This window comes from Natrix helvetica (genome assembly GCF_964273705.1).
Source record: "Natrix helvetica genome assembly, chromosome: 1".
Taxonomy (NCBI): Eukaryota; Metazoa; Chordata; class Lepidosauria; order Squamata; family Natricidae; genus Natrix; species Natrix helvetica.
Window position 1 is genome coordinate 198,544,751 of NC_138548.1, and position 15,867 is coordinate 198,560,617.

Genomic DNA, 15,867 nt, shown 5'->3' on the forward strand with positions numbered 1-15,867 from the left:
ACCCTGGGTTTTTTTTTCTAAAGGGTTAGGGGTGCAAGGGTCTTGCAACTTGACAGCTTTAAGACTTCCATGCTTCAATGCCAGAGTTTATTGAAACTAAAAACAGTGTACCATCCTATGTATTTTTGGTTTTAAAAATGTGGCTCTCAAAATAAATTTCAATCGTGGTTTTGGCGAGATTTGGCTCAGTTGAAAAAAAGGTTGCCCACCACTGCCCTAGCGAAAAGAATTTTTAGCAACCACTTGTGAGTAAAGCAATGAGGTGTAATTGTAAAAGAAAAATCCAGAGATGGCCATGACTTTGAATTTTGAATCTTAACATCCTTATAAAGATGTTTGCAAATCTAGTTGCAAACCTATACAGCATACATACACCATGTGGAGTTCTTTGAACTGATTATTTCATTCTGTAGACTCTAGCAAGACTAATCTATTTTAAAGTTGATTAGAATACAGGATGTGGTTAGGGTCAAAATCAACTTTTTCCATTGCTGTAACTTTTCACACCAAGTGCCACATTTCTGTTTTGCCTTTTGATTGCTGTAGTCTATTCAGAAATGATATAAGATTCGTGGTGTAACTGGGTCCAAATAACGCATGCCTCTGCTTATCTCTAGTTCTTTGAGGTGGGATGAATTCGCGAATTAGATCAGCTAAAGCATCATTTAAGAATTCTATAATTTCAAATAGCATCACAGTGGGGAGGGGGGGGTTAAAGTCAAAAATGCCTCTCAGTCTTGCTTGACTAAATGCCATAAACCCTTGGTAGCAGATGTGCACAAGTTTTTATTCTCTACAATTATTTTAAAAAAACAACACTGCTTTTTGTAGCTGTATTCAAAAGTGTCATATGGAATGACATTGAAGATTTTGGAGCTAAGATCTCAGCTGCTTCTTAATCATATTTATATGTATTTCTCAATAGCTTCATTCTAATCTCACATCCTCTTAAATTATCCATGGAGCTTAAAATTATGAACAGGTAGGATTTAAGAAAAACTCAACTTCAGCTCTGAGATTTACTCTATTAGACGGTCAGTCCTACTGCCATTCTGGGATCCCTCCACCTCGTTCTGTATGCTTGCTCTTTCTTCAGCATATTGTGATCCCATGCAAAAGAGCCATAAAAGGCCTTTCCATTGTGTAATACAGATTCTTTTCAACTTTATTTAGTCATGATTCATCTACTTCCTGGTGCAGTTTCAGAATCTACATGATAATACACTACCACACTTTGAATACAGACTTCACAACTTCTTTGCAGTAAGGGAAAATACAACTGAATCCCTTCTACGTGGAATCAACTGGAAGCTGGATTAGGTATGTGTGCATTGGGATACTATTTAAACAGCTACTGCACTCTCTATCTTAGTGTTCTCCAGATGTATTTCTTTACATCCCCCAGATTGGAGATTATGAGAATTGTAGTTTTACAAAACAGGAGGGCAAGTCGGAGAACACTGATGTAATGCTTCCTATTTCCCTTTCTTAGTTTTCATTTTATTCTTTTCAATTTGTTTCACCTTGTTCCATGTTTACGTATGTCTTTTAACTCCGCACCCAGTTATCTGAAGTATTGAAGAATGTATCTTATTAAATGCTAGCAGTGGATAAGTTGGGAAAGGTGACAACCAGGGTAATGCAGGGAGTCTGTCTCTAATGCTAAAACTTTGTCATCAGATGATATATCCTAGATACTAAGGCCAAATCAAGGTTTTCAGAATATCAGAGTTGGAAGGGACCTTGGAGGTCTTCTAATCCACCCCCATGCTCAAGCAAGGGACCCTATACTATTTCAGACTGGTCTCTGTTCAGTCTCTTTTTGAAAGCCTTCAGTGATGGAGCACCCACGACTAGGCTGTTCCATTAGTTGATTGTTGTCACTGTCAGGAAATTTCTCCGTAGTTCTGGGTTGCTTCTCTCCTTGATTAGTTTCCATTCATTGCTTCTTGTTCTGTCTTCTGGTGCTTTGGAAAATTGGTTGACCCCCCCCCCGCCCCCTCTTCTTTGTGGCAACCTTTCAAATATTGGAACATTGCTATCATGTCTCCCATGATCCTTCTTTTTACTAGACTAGCTATAACCAACTCCTGCAACTGTTCATCATGTTTTAGTTTCCAGTCCCCTAATCATCTTTGTTGTTCTTCTCTGCATTTTCCCCAAAGTATCAAAAGGTTTCGGAATTCTGTTAGTCAATATGCCCTTTATTTCCTATGTTTCCTTATCTCCTTGATTTTATTGCTCTTTGCCAATGCCGCGAGTCTTTGAAGGTAGAATAGCTTAGATTTTGTGGGGGGAGGAGGTGTCTCTGACCATTTGGGGTATTTGTAAGTATGATATGCTGGAATGTACAGTTGGAGAAGAAGTGGGGGGGGGGATTGTTGCAATTGCACAATGGCTTCCCAGGGAGCAGATAACACATTTCCAAAAGAGGGCCCACAATAAGAGATTGTGCAGTGCTGAACTGGATGAGGGAGGGAGGGCGGAAAAGATTCAGGGTTGCAGTCAGTCAGACCTTCCAACTTCTCATGAAAAAAAAAAAAAACCTCGCAAAGTTGGAAGGTCTGATTGAACTTTTTTTTTTACCGGTAGTCCCACAGTCTTCTTTTGTTGCCCTGCACACAGCAGCGGAGAACGGAGCTGGATGGCAGGTTAATGAAGGGAGGCTTTGGGGAAGTGAGAGGAGCTGGGTGGGAGTTGGAAAGCAGGTGGCAAGGTAAACCCTCCAAGGGCTCCAGGCAACCAGTGGTGGAATGGGAGTAGCGGCAGGCAGCGCCCACTGGGTGAAATGGGGAAGAGGCTACTCCGGCTGCCAGCGCCTCACTCCACCAACATCAGGGCTCTGCAGGCCAGGTGGCCAAGGATACTGTTGGTGCTTCGTCCTCCACCCCCTGCCTTGTTTCATCCTCTACCAGCCCCCACTGCCTTGCTTAGCGGCCATGGCACCAGTGCATTGCTCAGCCTCCTGCTTCATTGTGGTGAGCAAGAAGAACCTTCGTCCTCCACCCACACCTCGCTTCATCCTCCACCCCCCCGACTGCCTCACTTACTGGCCTCTGCCTTATGTCGGCAGCAACCAGACAGAATGGATGGCCAGCCGGCTGCACAGCCTCTTAAGTCAGGCTTACTTTAGGGGTAGGGCTTATATTTGGTTCAGGCATGAAAATCGGACTAGGGCTTGTTTTCAGGGTAGATCGTATTTTTTGGGGTAACATGGAATTAAGTTAGAAGATTATAGCTTTAATCTGGTAAATGTATGTCAGCTAGGTGTCAGAAAATAAAAAACTGGACTCAATTGGATTTCATTCACATTCAAGCTCAGATCCCACATATCCCATGTTGTTCAGCCTATTGAACCAAAAAACAATAGAAATTTTCCAGCTACAGTTTCAGTAGAATACATTATTTGTACGTAGTATCATCAGGCAGAACTATTTGCATACGTTCAAGGGAAAATGGAAAATAGCCAAATACTTTGGTTCAATGGCATAGATAAACTAAACATAAGATAACAAATCAATATTGAAGTCATTTTAGTGAGCACAGGTCAAATTTAAATTAACTGCCACAGCACAAAAACTATAATGAATACATTAAATGCATTAATGTATTAAAACTATTAAACAAAAGTGCCTAATGTGGTTTTTGGCTGAGCTAAACTTCAGAGCTTGCTTCTAACCAGAAAAGAAAAAACAAATTCTGGGAAATTACAAAGAAAACTGCATAGTGTCTCATTATGCTAGAGTTCAAAAAGAATAGAGTAGATGGCTAAAACATCAGAAGATCAAATGTGAAAAAAGATAAGAGAGGTGCTTTGATGAAACTAGTAGGCAGAATAATTGCTTGTGAATACAGCATATGCCAAGGGGGTGGGGGAGTTAAGAATTTATGGACTATTATTGATAAATTGTTTGTGATTGGGAATGAATGGCCAATTTTAAAACACACACCAGAAAGAGTCTATATTTAAATCATTGGAATAAGCCTTTAAAATTGAGCAAAGCCAGCAAGCATTAGGGATAACAATATTTTTCCTCTCTACAAAACCAATTTAAAAATGGAATCATAACCTGTAAGATAAGGAGAAGAGTCTTTTCAAAATTTCTAAATAGCTCTTTGCTGGGGCATTTGGTTATCTTGTGGAACTCCTGTGGTGTATGGAGTGCATGTTTGAGATCTATAAATACTGAAATGTTGATATATATTTTTTTGTTATTTGTAATAAATTGGTGTAGTAGTAAAAGGCACCAGGCTAGAAATTGGGAGATTGTGACTTCTAATCCTGCCTTTGACTCAAAGCCAACCTGGCAACCTTGGGGCAGTCACTCACTCTCAGCCCCGGGACGGAGGCAAGGGCAAACCACTTCATTTGTTCAGCTAAAACCTTTTTAGACTAAAGGCCAAGAATCCTTTATGTCTTAGAATGCTTCTACAAATAAAATATTTAGCATATTCTGTGTGAAATAAAAAGCCTATCATTATTTATAAATGATTGTTAATATACACTAAATTATATGTTTGAAAGTTTAGGGAGGCACCAAATAAGAATTGGAATTTGTATTTCATGAACATTGATGGAATATTATTTAGGCATGTATATATTTCCAAAGAGGCATGCCAGTTGCATATGATTTACAATAAAAATATTATTTTGTGTCTCTTGGATTATACTTTCTTTTTTCTGGAAGAAACTGATCAGTTCAATTAATGGTTGGAGATGTGATGTCAAAGTGTACAATTAGACTTGGCTCTTGTGTTATAACAGTTTACAGGTGGTTCTCGTTTAACAACCACTCTTTCAGCAATTGTTCAAACTTGCTACAGCACTGAACAGAATGGTACTCCTGACTGGTCCTCCAAGTTCCAGCTGGCGAAACACCCCCATAGTTCTGCAATCATGATCTGCGTGCTCAGGAAGACATTCAGATTTCCAATCTTTGCAGCAGGGACGTGCGGTCAGGGGAGGCAGGGGAGGCAGAGCCTCACCTCTCTTCATGAAATTATAGTATAATATAATATAATATAATATAATATAATATAATATAATATAATATAATATAATATAATATAATATAATATAATATAATATAATATAATATAATATAATAAATAATATAATATAATATAATATAATATAATATAATATAATATAATATAATATAATATAATATAATATAATATAATATAATATAATATAATATAATATAATATAATATAATATAATATAATATAATATAATATAATTAATATATATTTGTTTTCGTAGATTTTCATGGGTGTAGGTATAATATTATAATATTATAATATTATATACATCCGTCCGGCCGCGCCCGGGAGCTGCGGAGGCAGAAATGTTGTCGGCGCTCCTGGATGATGAAGCCACGAAAGTGACTGGGAACGACGAGAACCTTCCTGCCTCTGCTGGATTTCGCGTGCTTCTCGCGGCTGCAATATGCAGTCGTGAGGAGCGCGCAAAGTCCAGCAGAGGCAGGAAGGTTCTCGTTGTTCCCCAGTCGCTTTCGAGGACTGCGGAGCGTGAGCCAGCGGAGCATGCTCAGGAAGGCGGGGAATGGGATCACATGTGCTGGAGGCTGAGGCAGCCTCAGCCTCCAGCACACGTGGTCCCATTCCCCGCCTTCCTGATGACGTCACCAGCCTCACCAGCCATAAACCTCACCGCACGTCACTGCTTTGCAGCATCCCATGGTCACGCAGTTTTGATTTGCGACCGTCCCTGCTGGTTTCCCTCAAGCAAAGTCAGTGAAGAAGCCAGCAGGGTTGGAAGCTACAGTGAAGAAGCCAGCAGGGTTGGAAGCTACACTTGACATCCTGCATGGTCCTTTCTTAAGGCCAGTAACCAGAGACTTCTAAAACTGCCATTGGTTAAGTGGCAGGATCATGTGACATCGTAATTTACAATTGCGTCACTTAACTACAGAAATTCTGGTCCACATTATTGCTGTTGAGGCCTGTATCTGTACCTTGAGGCAAATGTTATTCTACTATTAATTTATTCTGAAGGACTCATTCATTTTTGTAAATGCATTTTTTAAAATTTACTTTGGAAACCAAATGGCAGATACTACTAATAAATATTGCCTATCCCCCCCCCCCCAAATGGATCCTATAAAGCAGGAGTGTCCAAACTTGGGAACTTTAAGACTTGTGGACTTCAACTCCCAGAATTCCCCAGCCAGCATGGCTGGCTGGGGAATTCTGGAAGTTGAAGTCCACAAGTCTTAAAGTTCCCAAGTTTGGACACCCCTGCTATAAAGCAAGGGTATCAAACTCAATTTCATTGAGGGCCACATCAGAGCTGTGGTTGACTTTGGGGGGAGCTGAGTGGGCATGGCCGACTAGGTAGGCATGGCCAGCTTGATGCCACTCCCCAAACTGCTGGCATGTTTCCTCTTTGCATTGGGTAGACCGGGCCAAAGCGATGCAGGTAGACCAGGCTGAAGTGACGCAGGATGTCCCCTTACATTTTCCACAAAGGCCAAATCCAACCACACCGTGGGCCGATTTGGCCCGCGGGCCTTGTGTTTGACACCCCTGCTATAAAGGAATATCCATCATCCATTAATGCATTGTACAACTTGGTTTGGTGGGCCTAAAGAAGGATTTTACCTGTAGAAGTCCCAGGTGGAAGACTATTCCATATTTCAAATATCTATTGTTTTTTTTTTATTTTGTTTTTTTTATTGTTCAAATTTTTATTAGTTTTAAATTTTTTACAAGGAAAAGGGGTTATAGGGTTTTAAAACATTTTGACAGCTACATCATGCGGGGGACGGAGCCCCCAGGTCTTGCAACTTTTACAAACGAAGATAGAGAAATATCAACATTTACATAAGTATTAGCAATTTTAACACAAAATCATCAGTATGTTTCAATCATTTGTTTTGTATCACTTCCATGAAAGTACATTGTAACAACAATTGGAATAGTGTTTCAAATCAGTCTTCTAGTTGTTGCGTCCTCCCTCCCGTCCACCGGCTGGGCCTCAGCCCCTCCCTCCTTTGTTTCTTGTGTAACATCCCCCATTTCGCCTAAGAGAGTTTTTCAGTGAAAGCCTCTGCTTCCACTACTGTGTTGATTCTAATTCTGCTGCCCTCCCAAAAAATCAACATGCCTTCTGGAAACAACCACCTGAACCAAACCCCATTATTGTATAATTTTTTTGCTAAGAAGGAATATTTCCTTCTGTTATCTCTTACTTTCTTTGGGATCTGTTTAAGAATGGTTATTTCTTTATCTTTATATTTTAATGGTCCTCCCCTTTGAGCGCCTAAAACCTCATCTCTTGTGGTTTTTCTAAGAAATTTAACATGAACTTCCCTTGGAACATTGTGTGTTCTTGCATAGGCTGAATTAACCCTATAGATCAGATCAATGTCCCACCAAAGCTGTTGTTTATCTCTATTAATATATTCTGCTAGTATTGTGGTCATAATCTCCTTAAGATCTTCGTTCTCAACTTCTGGCAAGTTTTGGAACCTAAGAAAAAAAGACATCCTTTCAAATTCCATTTTTAACATCTGATTTCCAAATTCTGCATTCCCCCTTTGGATTGTCTTCATCTCATCTCTCATCCCAACCGCCCCCTCCTCCAACACACCTATCATCTGTTCATTCCGTGTGGTTTGCTGATTCGTCTCTCTGAGCTGTTCATTTTAGTCCTGCAGTTGTTTTTTTAATTTTGTCCTGTCCCTTTAAGATGATTTGAAGCATCTGTTGAGTAGACAAGTCCTTTGCACTCTCTTCAGAGGCTTTAGGTTGTAAAAAAGATCCCAGTTGTGACTGGTGAGTGGGGCTGGACGTGGAAGATGTTGGGGCCGATGAGGCCTTGCCAGGCAGTAATTTCTTTGGACCCATCATGAGGCTCAGAGATAGTTATTGTTCTGTACAAAGAGATGGCGTCTGTGGGAGAGCACAGCCGGTATGGATCACCAAACAAACAAGTCCAAATCTTTTAGTACAGAACTAGAGCAAATAGGTGGGTCAGAATATTCCAAATCCAGGGGAATAACGTACTTGAAGAGGCTCCTGGAAGTCTCTGGGGTGGAAATTAGTTGAAAGCCATAAAGTTTTCCAAGGGAGGAGTCTCATTCATGAAGACAAAGAAGAAGGAGGAAGTTGCCATATTGGCCCAGCCAGTACTTTGTTGTCAGGAAACAACAAAGTCAAAGTTCCCATAGGTAGTTTAGAGAAGAATCAGTTCAACCATCCTTTCTCTCGCAATTGTAGTCAAGAAAAAAAAAATTCCCCCATTATTTAAGGGAAGTGAAAGTAGTTTTTAAACTTTATCTCTTCCCCATAAAAGGGAGATATTTTTCAATTGCCGCCTTTCCAAGGGGGGTGGAATTTCCCCCCCTCCAATCCAAACTCCTCCAGAAGTTGAAACAAAGTCCCAAAAGGAAAACTGCAGAGCAATCAAAAGAGTAAGAATAGTAAAAGACCTGGGGAGACCCTCGGCCCACCGCTCTTCAGCTGTTTCATTCCAATTAATTATTTCCTTCCAGGCTGCGTTCGGCGAAGCGCGGGGTAGCATTCCGTGCGCTTCCTACACTCCCCGGCTCCTGGGGCAAAGCTGGAGACCCCCCTGTGGCCGCCGCCATTCCAGGGGGTCCAAGCAAGCCGCCCCTATGGCAGGGCGCCACTCTAAGGCACCCTGTGCTCCCTCTAGACTTCAGGGGAGCCCACCGGAGCAGCGAAAAGGCGGATGCGGGCGTCCGTCACCTTCGGCTGCCGGAAGTTGTCTCCCAAATATCTATTGTTTAGATGCTGACTTTCTCATTTTTTTAAATTGTCAACAAATTGATTTACTGTATGTATTAATTTGCATAGCAGATCATGAATGGTAAAACTAGTTCTGATTGTACAGTATATGCAAGTTGTTTTGTGATTGTTATCTCTCTTTCTATTTTCCATATTTTTATATAACCATCATAATCATTCTGTATTAGACTTACCGGAAATTCTGTTTATCAAGTAAGCATCTACTCCAAGGGAGCCAAAAAAAAGAAAGAAAAGCTGAGGGAAGTCACTTATTTTTTTAAGAGAGCTGCAGTTGAAGTGATAGGTGTCAGCATTTCTGATAATATGCTCCTTCACGTCCTCTGTCTGCAGTCAAGGGGTAGTCTTGGAAGCCTCTCATCTCCTTTATCCTGCTTTGTCTAGGATGAAGACTGGGGCAGAAGAAGACCTGGACCGCTTCCAAGAAAAACTGTGGGTCATCATAGTTCTGCAGTTCATTTTCGCTGTTTTGGGGAATGGCTTTACAATCTACCACTTTGTGGCTTGGGAACGCACCTGGCATCCTGGCATCATCTACTCCTTCAATCTGGCACTCTCTGACCTGTTCTATGCCATCTCCTTATTGCCCTTGGCTATTTACTACTTGCCCCCCAAGAACTGGGGGTACGGCTGGCTTTTGTGCAAATTGGATCGTTTTGTCTTTTTTGTCAACTTGTACGGCAGCACCTTTTTCATTGCTTGCATCAGCCTGAACCGCTACGTTGCCATCGTCCATCCCTTCTTTGCCCATAACCGCATCGAACCCTTCCATGCCAAAGTTGTCAGCGGGGTAATGTGGTTGCTCACGATAGCCATCTCAGCCCCCGTCCTTCATTTCTCCACCGTGGAATCTAAAGGCAACACAACTCTTTGCCTAGGAAGTGCTTCTGTGTCAGAACTGCCTGCTTATCGATCCTACAGCTGGTTCCTCCTAACTGTGGGCTGTGGACTGCCTTTTCTCCTGACTCTCTTTTCTTGTGTGGCCATTGTTTGCGCTGTTAGACGCAGCCATGGTACCACCAGGGATGAAAAGTTCAAAGTGATGATACTGATTTCCACCGTTGTGCTCCTTTATGCCCTCTTTTACTTGCCTTTTCATGTCTTTCGCAATGTGAATGTTTATTATCGTATGAAGGGCAACAGGCACCCGGCCATTTACATCACTTACCAAATAACCAAGATCCTAATTAACTTCCATGTTTGCATCCACCCATTCATCTATGCAGCTCTAGCTAAGAACATGCCCAGATGTTGCTGTAAAGCTTTACAGCGGCAGAAACAGCTGCAAGAGAACCATGTGGAATTGCAACCAGCCCCCTTCTATGGCCACTGAAACCAATGATGAAAATACATTTGGCTACTAGTTAGTTTTGCTATTTAATGACAAGCTGTCCACTGCAGTATATTTTCTACTAAAGATAAAGGTTTCCCTGTCAGTCATGTCAGACCAAGGGCACCGTCATCTCCATTTCTTGGCTGAAGGGGCCAGTGCTATCTAAATACAATTTCCATGGTCATGTGGCTAGCATGACTATACGCTGAAGTCAGAGGTGGGTTGCTGCCAGTTTGGCCCAGATCTGCTGAACTGGCAGTAGCAGTGGCGGGAGGCTTCACCCACCTGCCTGGATGCTTCTGTGCATGCACAGAAGTGGCGCAAGCGCACCCAAACCAGTAATAACAAAATTGCAACCCACCACTGACTGAAGTGCATGGAGTGGTACCTATTTATCTACTCACATCTGCATACTTTCAAACTGCTAGATGGGCAGGAGTGGGGCAAGTAATGGGAGCTCACCCCATTGCGCGGAGCTTGGGTCTCGACCTGCTGTGCCATCATGCCCCCTGCTATTTTCTACTACTTTCCCATTATTTAAAGGAACCAGGCAAGAATGTGCACTTTCACTCCTGCTTTTTGATATTTATGTGGAACCCCTGGCTTGTGCTTTAGACAACATGGAGTAGTACATAGTTGAACATAAGCTGGTTCTCTTTAACATTATAACATAGTGCAAATTTCAGTCCTTTCAACCACATATTTTCCCACTCTTCCATCTGTATATTATAACCATATTTTAATTCCACTTTGTCATACATTAATTTGTTATGTTTCAAATGTCAATAAATGTTTATATATTTTAAGAAGCACATGTTCATTATTACACAACTCCATTTCACCATCTTACAATATTCAATAACATAATTCTTTTACCTACTTTAAATTTTTCTGATAAAACTATTTACAAATATGTTCCTATCTCATCAGTTATTCTCTTGGTTTTATTTTGTCTTCCCTATGACAAAATTGCTAGCCATTTTTTTAATTATTGTTTTTTATTTTTAAACAAACAAAAACAAACAAAACATAAAACACATACAACCTTCTTTCATTCCATATGGCATACTGTTTGGTTACAAGATTTTGTGCGTCTTTTCCATAATCACCACTTACAGTTATATATCGAATCACAAATTGTTCCTTAGATAAACATATGTACATTATTACCATTATATATCAATCATTCAACTGTAATTATTATTCCTTAATTTTAAATGAGATATTCTAAGTATTGAGTACATACATACAACATCATTTTGCATCAATAGTTCAACTCCAATTATTATTCCTTCATTTTAAACAGAGTATTCTATATGTTGAAATCATACATACAACATCATTCCATTACATCGCTCTAGTCTGTTTAACAATGCTGAACCTTTATAGTATTGCATATATCATTCTACTATTCTTAAAATATAAAAAAATCTCCAACATTTTCCATTAACATAATTTTTTATCTAGCCATTGATAAAACAAATCCCAAACCTTATAAAATTGTTCATCATCTTGTTCTCTAATTTCAAATGTCAACTTACTCATTCCCGCACATCCCATTATTTTGTAAATAATTTCCTCCTGCGTTGGTATTTTTTCATTCTTCCATTTTTTTGCAAATACAATTCTAGCTGCTGTTAAAACATTTACAATCAGATATTTCAAATCTCTAGTATATATTTCTGGTATAATTCCCAATAAAAAGTCTCTGGTTTAAAGTTGATGTGTTTTTGTGTCATTTTCTCCAACCACATGTGGATCTTAGTCCAGTATCTTTAAACTTCTGCGCAAGTCTAATACATATGGTAATATGAACCCGGCATCTGATGTCATTTCACAACACTTTTCCAATTTGTTCTTGAACATTCTTGCTATTCTTGTCGGAGGTAGGTGCCACCTGTAAAATATCTTATACAAATTTTCTTTATATGCTGTTGATATTGTCATTTTATAATTTTGAGACCACAATTTCTGCCACTTCTCTAATTCAATCCCATGCCCAAAATTTCCCCCCCAGGCTATCATAGATCCTTTAACTTGTTCTTCTTCTAACTTAACCTCTAGCAAGAGTTTTTTGATTACTTTTTCATCTGAACCCATCAAAATTTTATCTAGCTCAGTCATTTTATCATAAAAACCTTCCTCTTTGCGATCCTTATCCTAGCTAGATTGTATTTGCACATATGAAAACCAATTCATCTTTATACCACCCTTTTCCAGTTCTTGCATAGATTTAAGTTCACCCTCTGCATCCAATATTTCACCATATCTAACTTTTTGTATATTATTGCATATGAAAAGGCTTCAACAGTTGATAGCCAGACTGGAATTTTAAAATAATATTGTCTTTTAACCTTCTCCCAATTTAATAGCAAAGCCTCCCTGTTGTATAAGTTTGTAATAGTTGTTGTCTTTGAGAGCACTGCATCTTGCTGTTAAATATATCCCCAAATATTTGACCTTGTTTGTAGCTTGCATCTCCAAGGTTTCTGCCAACTCTTCCTTTTGTCTTGTTGGTACATTCTTTGTAAAGATCTTCGTTTGTCTTTGTTTATTTTCAATCCTGCTACTTTTCCATATTCTTCTATTCTTTCTAATAATTTGGGTGCTGTTTCTAATGGATTCTCCAGAATGAAAACCAAGTCATCTGCAAATGCTTGTAGCTTGTATTCTTCCTTTTTAATTTTCATTCCTTTTATTTCTTTTCCTTTTCTGACATTTCTGTTTAAAACTTCTAATGTTAAGACAAAAAGTAACGGTGATAATGGGCAACTTTGTGTCGTCCCTTTCTTTATTTCAATAGATGCTGTCAGAGCTCCATTTATCATTATCTTTGTTGTTTGTTTATAATATATAGTTTATATGGCTTTAAAATTTCTCACCGAAACCCATCTGTTCCAGTTGTAATAACATAAAGCACCAGTTCACGTTATCAAATGCCTTCTGAGCATCCAAAAACATAAATGCCAATTGTTTTTCGGGATGTGCCTCGTAATATTCCAGAATGTCTAAAATTATCCTCATATTATCTTTAATTTGTCTTTTTGGCAGAAACCCATTTTGATCAGAATGAATGAAACTACTTAAGTATTTTTTAAGTCGTTCTGCCAATATTGAAGCAAACAACTTATAATCTGAATTTAACAGAGAGATTGGTCTGTAATTCTTAATTAGTAGTAAATTGGCCTCCTCTTTTGGTAAAAGTGTAATATAAGCTTCTGACCACTAGCCATTTTTAAGAGACTTGCTTCATGAAACCACTTGTGTCTCATCCCCAGCTTAAGGCACTGACTTTCTCAGTCTCTCACTCATGGCTCTGAGGTTCACCAAAATACACTGAGCCTTGGCAAACATGCCAAGGACTGAGACTGTCCTTGCAGATTGAAGATGGGCACACTTCATCACTAGCACAATTATGCTAACACATTTTCTTGCCAACTCATTAAAATGACTGTGAGGAAATGCCCACAGACTACAGAACATTTGGCCCTTGTGTACTTTAATTGTAGTTACGAGCCCTCATGGCCTTCAGATGCTGCTAGTCTTAGCAATATTTTGCAACTGTACAGTATATGGAGACTTGAGTCAAAGGATCTATCCTATCTGATCATACAAAAGGAAAGCAATCAGCAATACTTCCTGTGCTTCAGAGAGATGGTGATGAGGATGCTTTCACTGGGTATCTGTGGTTAAAACCAGCTTACCAAGCATGTTTTTTCCAGGAAGGAAATGGTTTTTCATGCCAGAATTCTTGCAGGCCCTTACGCAGAAAAAGACATGTTTCCCTTATGCATTTTTAAGGGGTTTTAAGGGGAAAAAAACCTTCATTACTATTTAAAATTAACAGCAACTGTATGACTCCAAGATGAGACAAAAGAAATGGGAAATAGCAACATGCATATGTCTTGTTTAAATTACAGAAAAATGACCATGGACAATAATGTATTACTTTTTTCTCACCATACTACCTTGTATATGGAAATACACACACACACACACACACACACACTTGTTGGACCTATAATCCAACACATTTGAAAAGCATCTGGATGATAAACTGTTTATTTCACAAATTTGGACTAATAACTTTGCAACTCACCTAGTATCAGCCAGTTTGGAGTAGTGGTTAAGGCTCCATTATAAACCAGAGGACCTTGAATCCTAGTCCCCAACTTAGGCTCAAAGCCAGCTGCATGATTATGGGCCAGTCACTCTCTCTGAGCCCTAGGAAGGAAGCAATGGCAAGCCACTTCTGAAAAACGTTGCCAAGAAAACTGCAAGGAAAACTGCAAAGTCGCCAGGAGTCAACACTCAGTCCCATTTCCAGTCTTTCAACTGCTGTAGAGTCCGTCCCCCCCCTCCCAGGGGAAAAAGGAACTGGCATTAAGTCAGGTGATCCCTATATGACAGTGGTGGGTTTCCACTTTTTTTACTACCGGTTTGCTCGTGCGCGCGAACATTTCTGCACATGCTCAGAAATGTCTGGATGGGTGGGCAGAGACTCCTGCCGCTGCCACTACCGGTTCACCCAATCTGAGCCAAACCGGCAGAAACCCACTTCTGCTATATGACTAAAAGGGCATCAAAAGATGTTTAGGGGGTGATGCCAATTCTGAGTTTTGAAGATCTGTTCTAAGCCCACACTCTCCTCTCCATCTTGTCCTTCCACTACTATCAGGGATCCTGACAAGGATTTTAAACCTCTCCCTGCAACAGGCTAGAGTCCCATCATGCTTGAAAGCAGCCACAATTATCCTAGTTCCGAAGAAAGCAGCCATAAAAAGCTTGAATGACTATAGGCCCATTGCACTGACATCTATAGTGATGAAGTGCTTTGAGAGACTGGTCCTACAACACCTCAGGTCCTGTCTTCCACCAAATTTTGATAAACACCAGTTTGCTTATAAAAGCAACAGGTCGACAGGGGACGCCATCACCACTGCTCTACATATTGCACTGAGCCACCTTGTGAAATCTGGGAATTATGTTAGAATGCTTTTTATAGACTATAGCTCGGCCTTTAACACCATCTTACCAGGCATCCTCATTGAAAAGCTAACTGACCTGAATTTCCCTCCCCTCACTTGTGACTGGATCAAAGACTTCCTGACAAATCGTCCACAAACAGTAAGGGTTGGGTCCTTTACATCTTCCACGCTGAAGCTCAGCACGGGCTCCCCTCAGGGCTGTGTGCTCAGCCCATACCTGTACTTGCTGTATACATATGACTGCATATCCTCTGATCCATCCAACATCATAATAAAGTTTGCAGATGACGCAACAGTGCTGGATCTCATAACTGGAGGGGTTGCATACAGGGAAGAAGTCCAGAAGATATCCGCATGGTGCTCAAGAAACAATTTACATCTAAATACTAGTAAGACAAAGGAGACTGTGCTAGATTTCCGGAAGCACAGAGAGGAACCTGCCCCACTGTATATCGAGGGGGGCTGTGTGGAGAGGGTTTCCTCTTTTAAATTCTTGGGAGTGCTTATTAGTCAAGATCTCACCTGGAAAAACAACACGCCTCTGGTGATTGGAAAGGCCCAACAGAGACTTCATTTCCTTAGAGTCCTGCGAAAAAATCAGGTGGAACAATAGCTGATGACCTCTTTCTATCAGTCCACCATAGAAAGTGTCCTCACATATTGCATTACAGTATGGTATGCTGGCTTAACAGCTGTGGACAGGAAGGCACTACAGAGAGTGATCAATTCTGCACAAGAAACCATTGGTTG

At 40.2% G+C, this 15,867-nt stretch overlaps 1 protein-coding gene across 1 annotated transcript; it reads left to right on the plus strand.

Moving 5' to 3' along the window:
- The first annotated feature begins 1,076 nt into the window (after positions 1-1,076).
- On the plus strand, positions 1,077-12,001 carry P2RY11 (purinergic receptor P2Y11). The gene is made up of 2 exons (XM_081938144.1): positions 1,077-1,320; positions 9,181-12,001. The coding sequence occupies exon 2, from the start codon at positions 9,182-9,184 to the stop codon at positions 10,127-10,129; it is 948 nt and encodes a 315-aa protein (XP_081794270.1). The 5' UTR covers positions 1,077-1,320; position 9,181; the 3' UTR covers positions 10,130-12,001.
- Positions 12,002-15,867: the final 3,866 nt, after the last annotated feature.

Excerpts from the sequence above, each read along its gene's own strand:
- P2RY11 (XM_081938144.1), top strand. The coding sequence starts at position 9,182 with ATGAAGACTGGGGCAGAAGAAGACCTGGACCGCTTCCAAGAAAAACTG.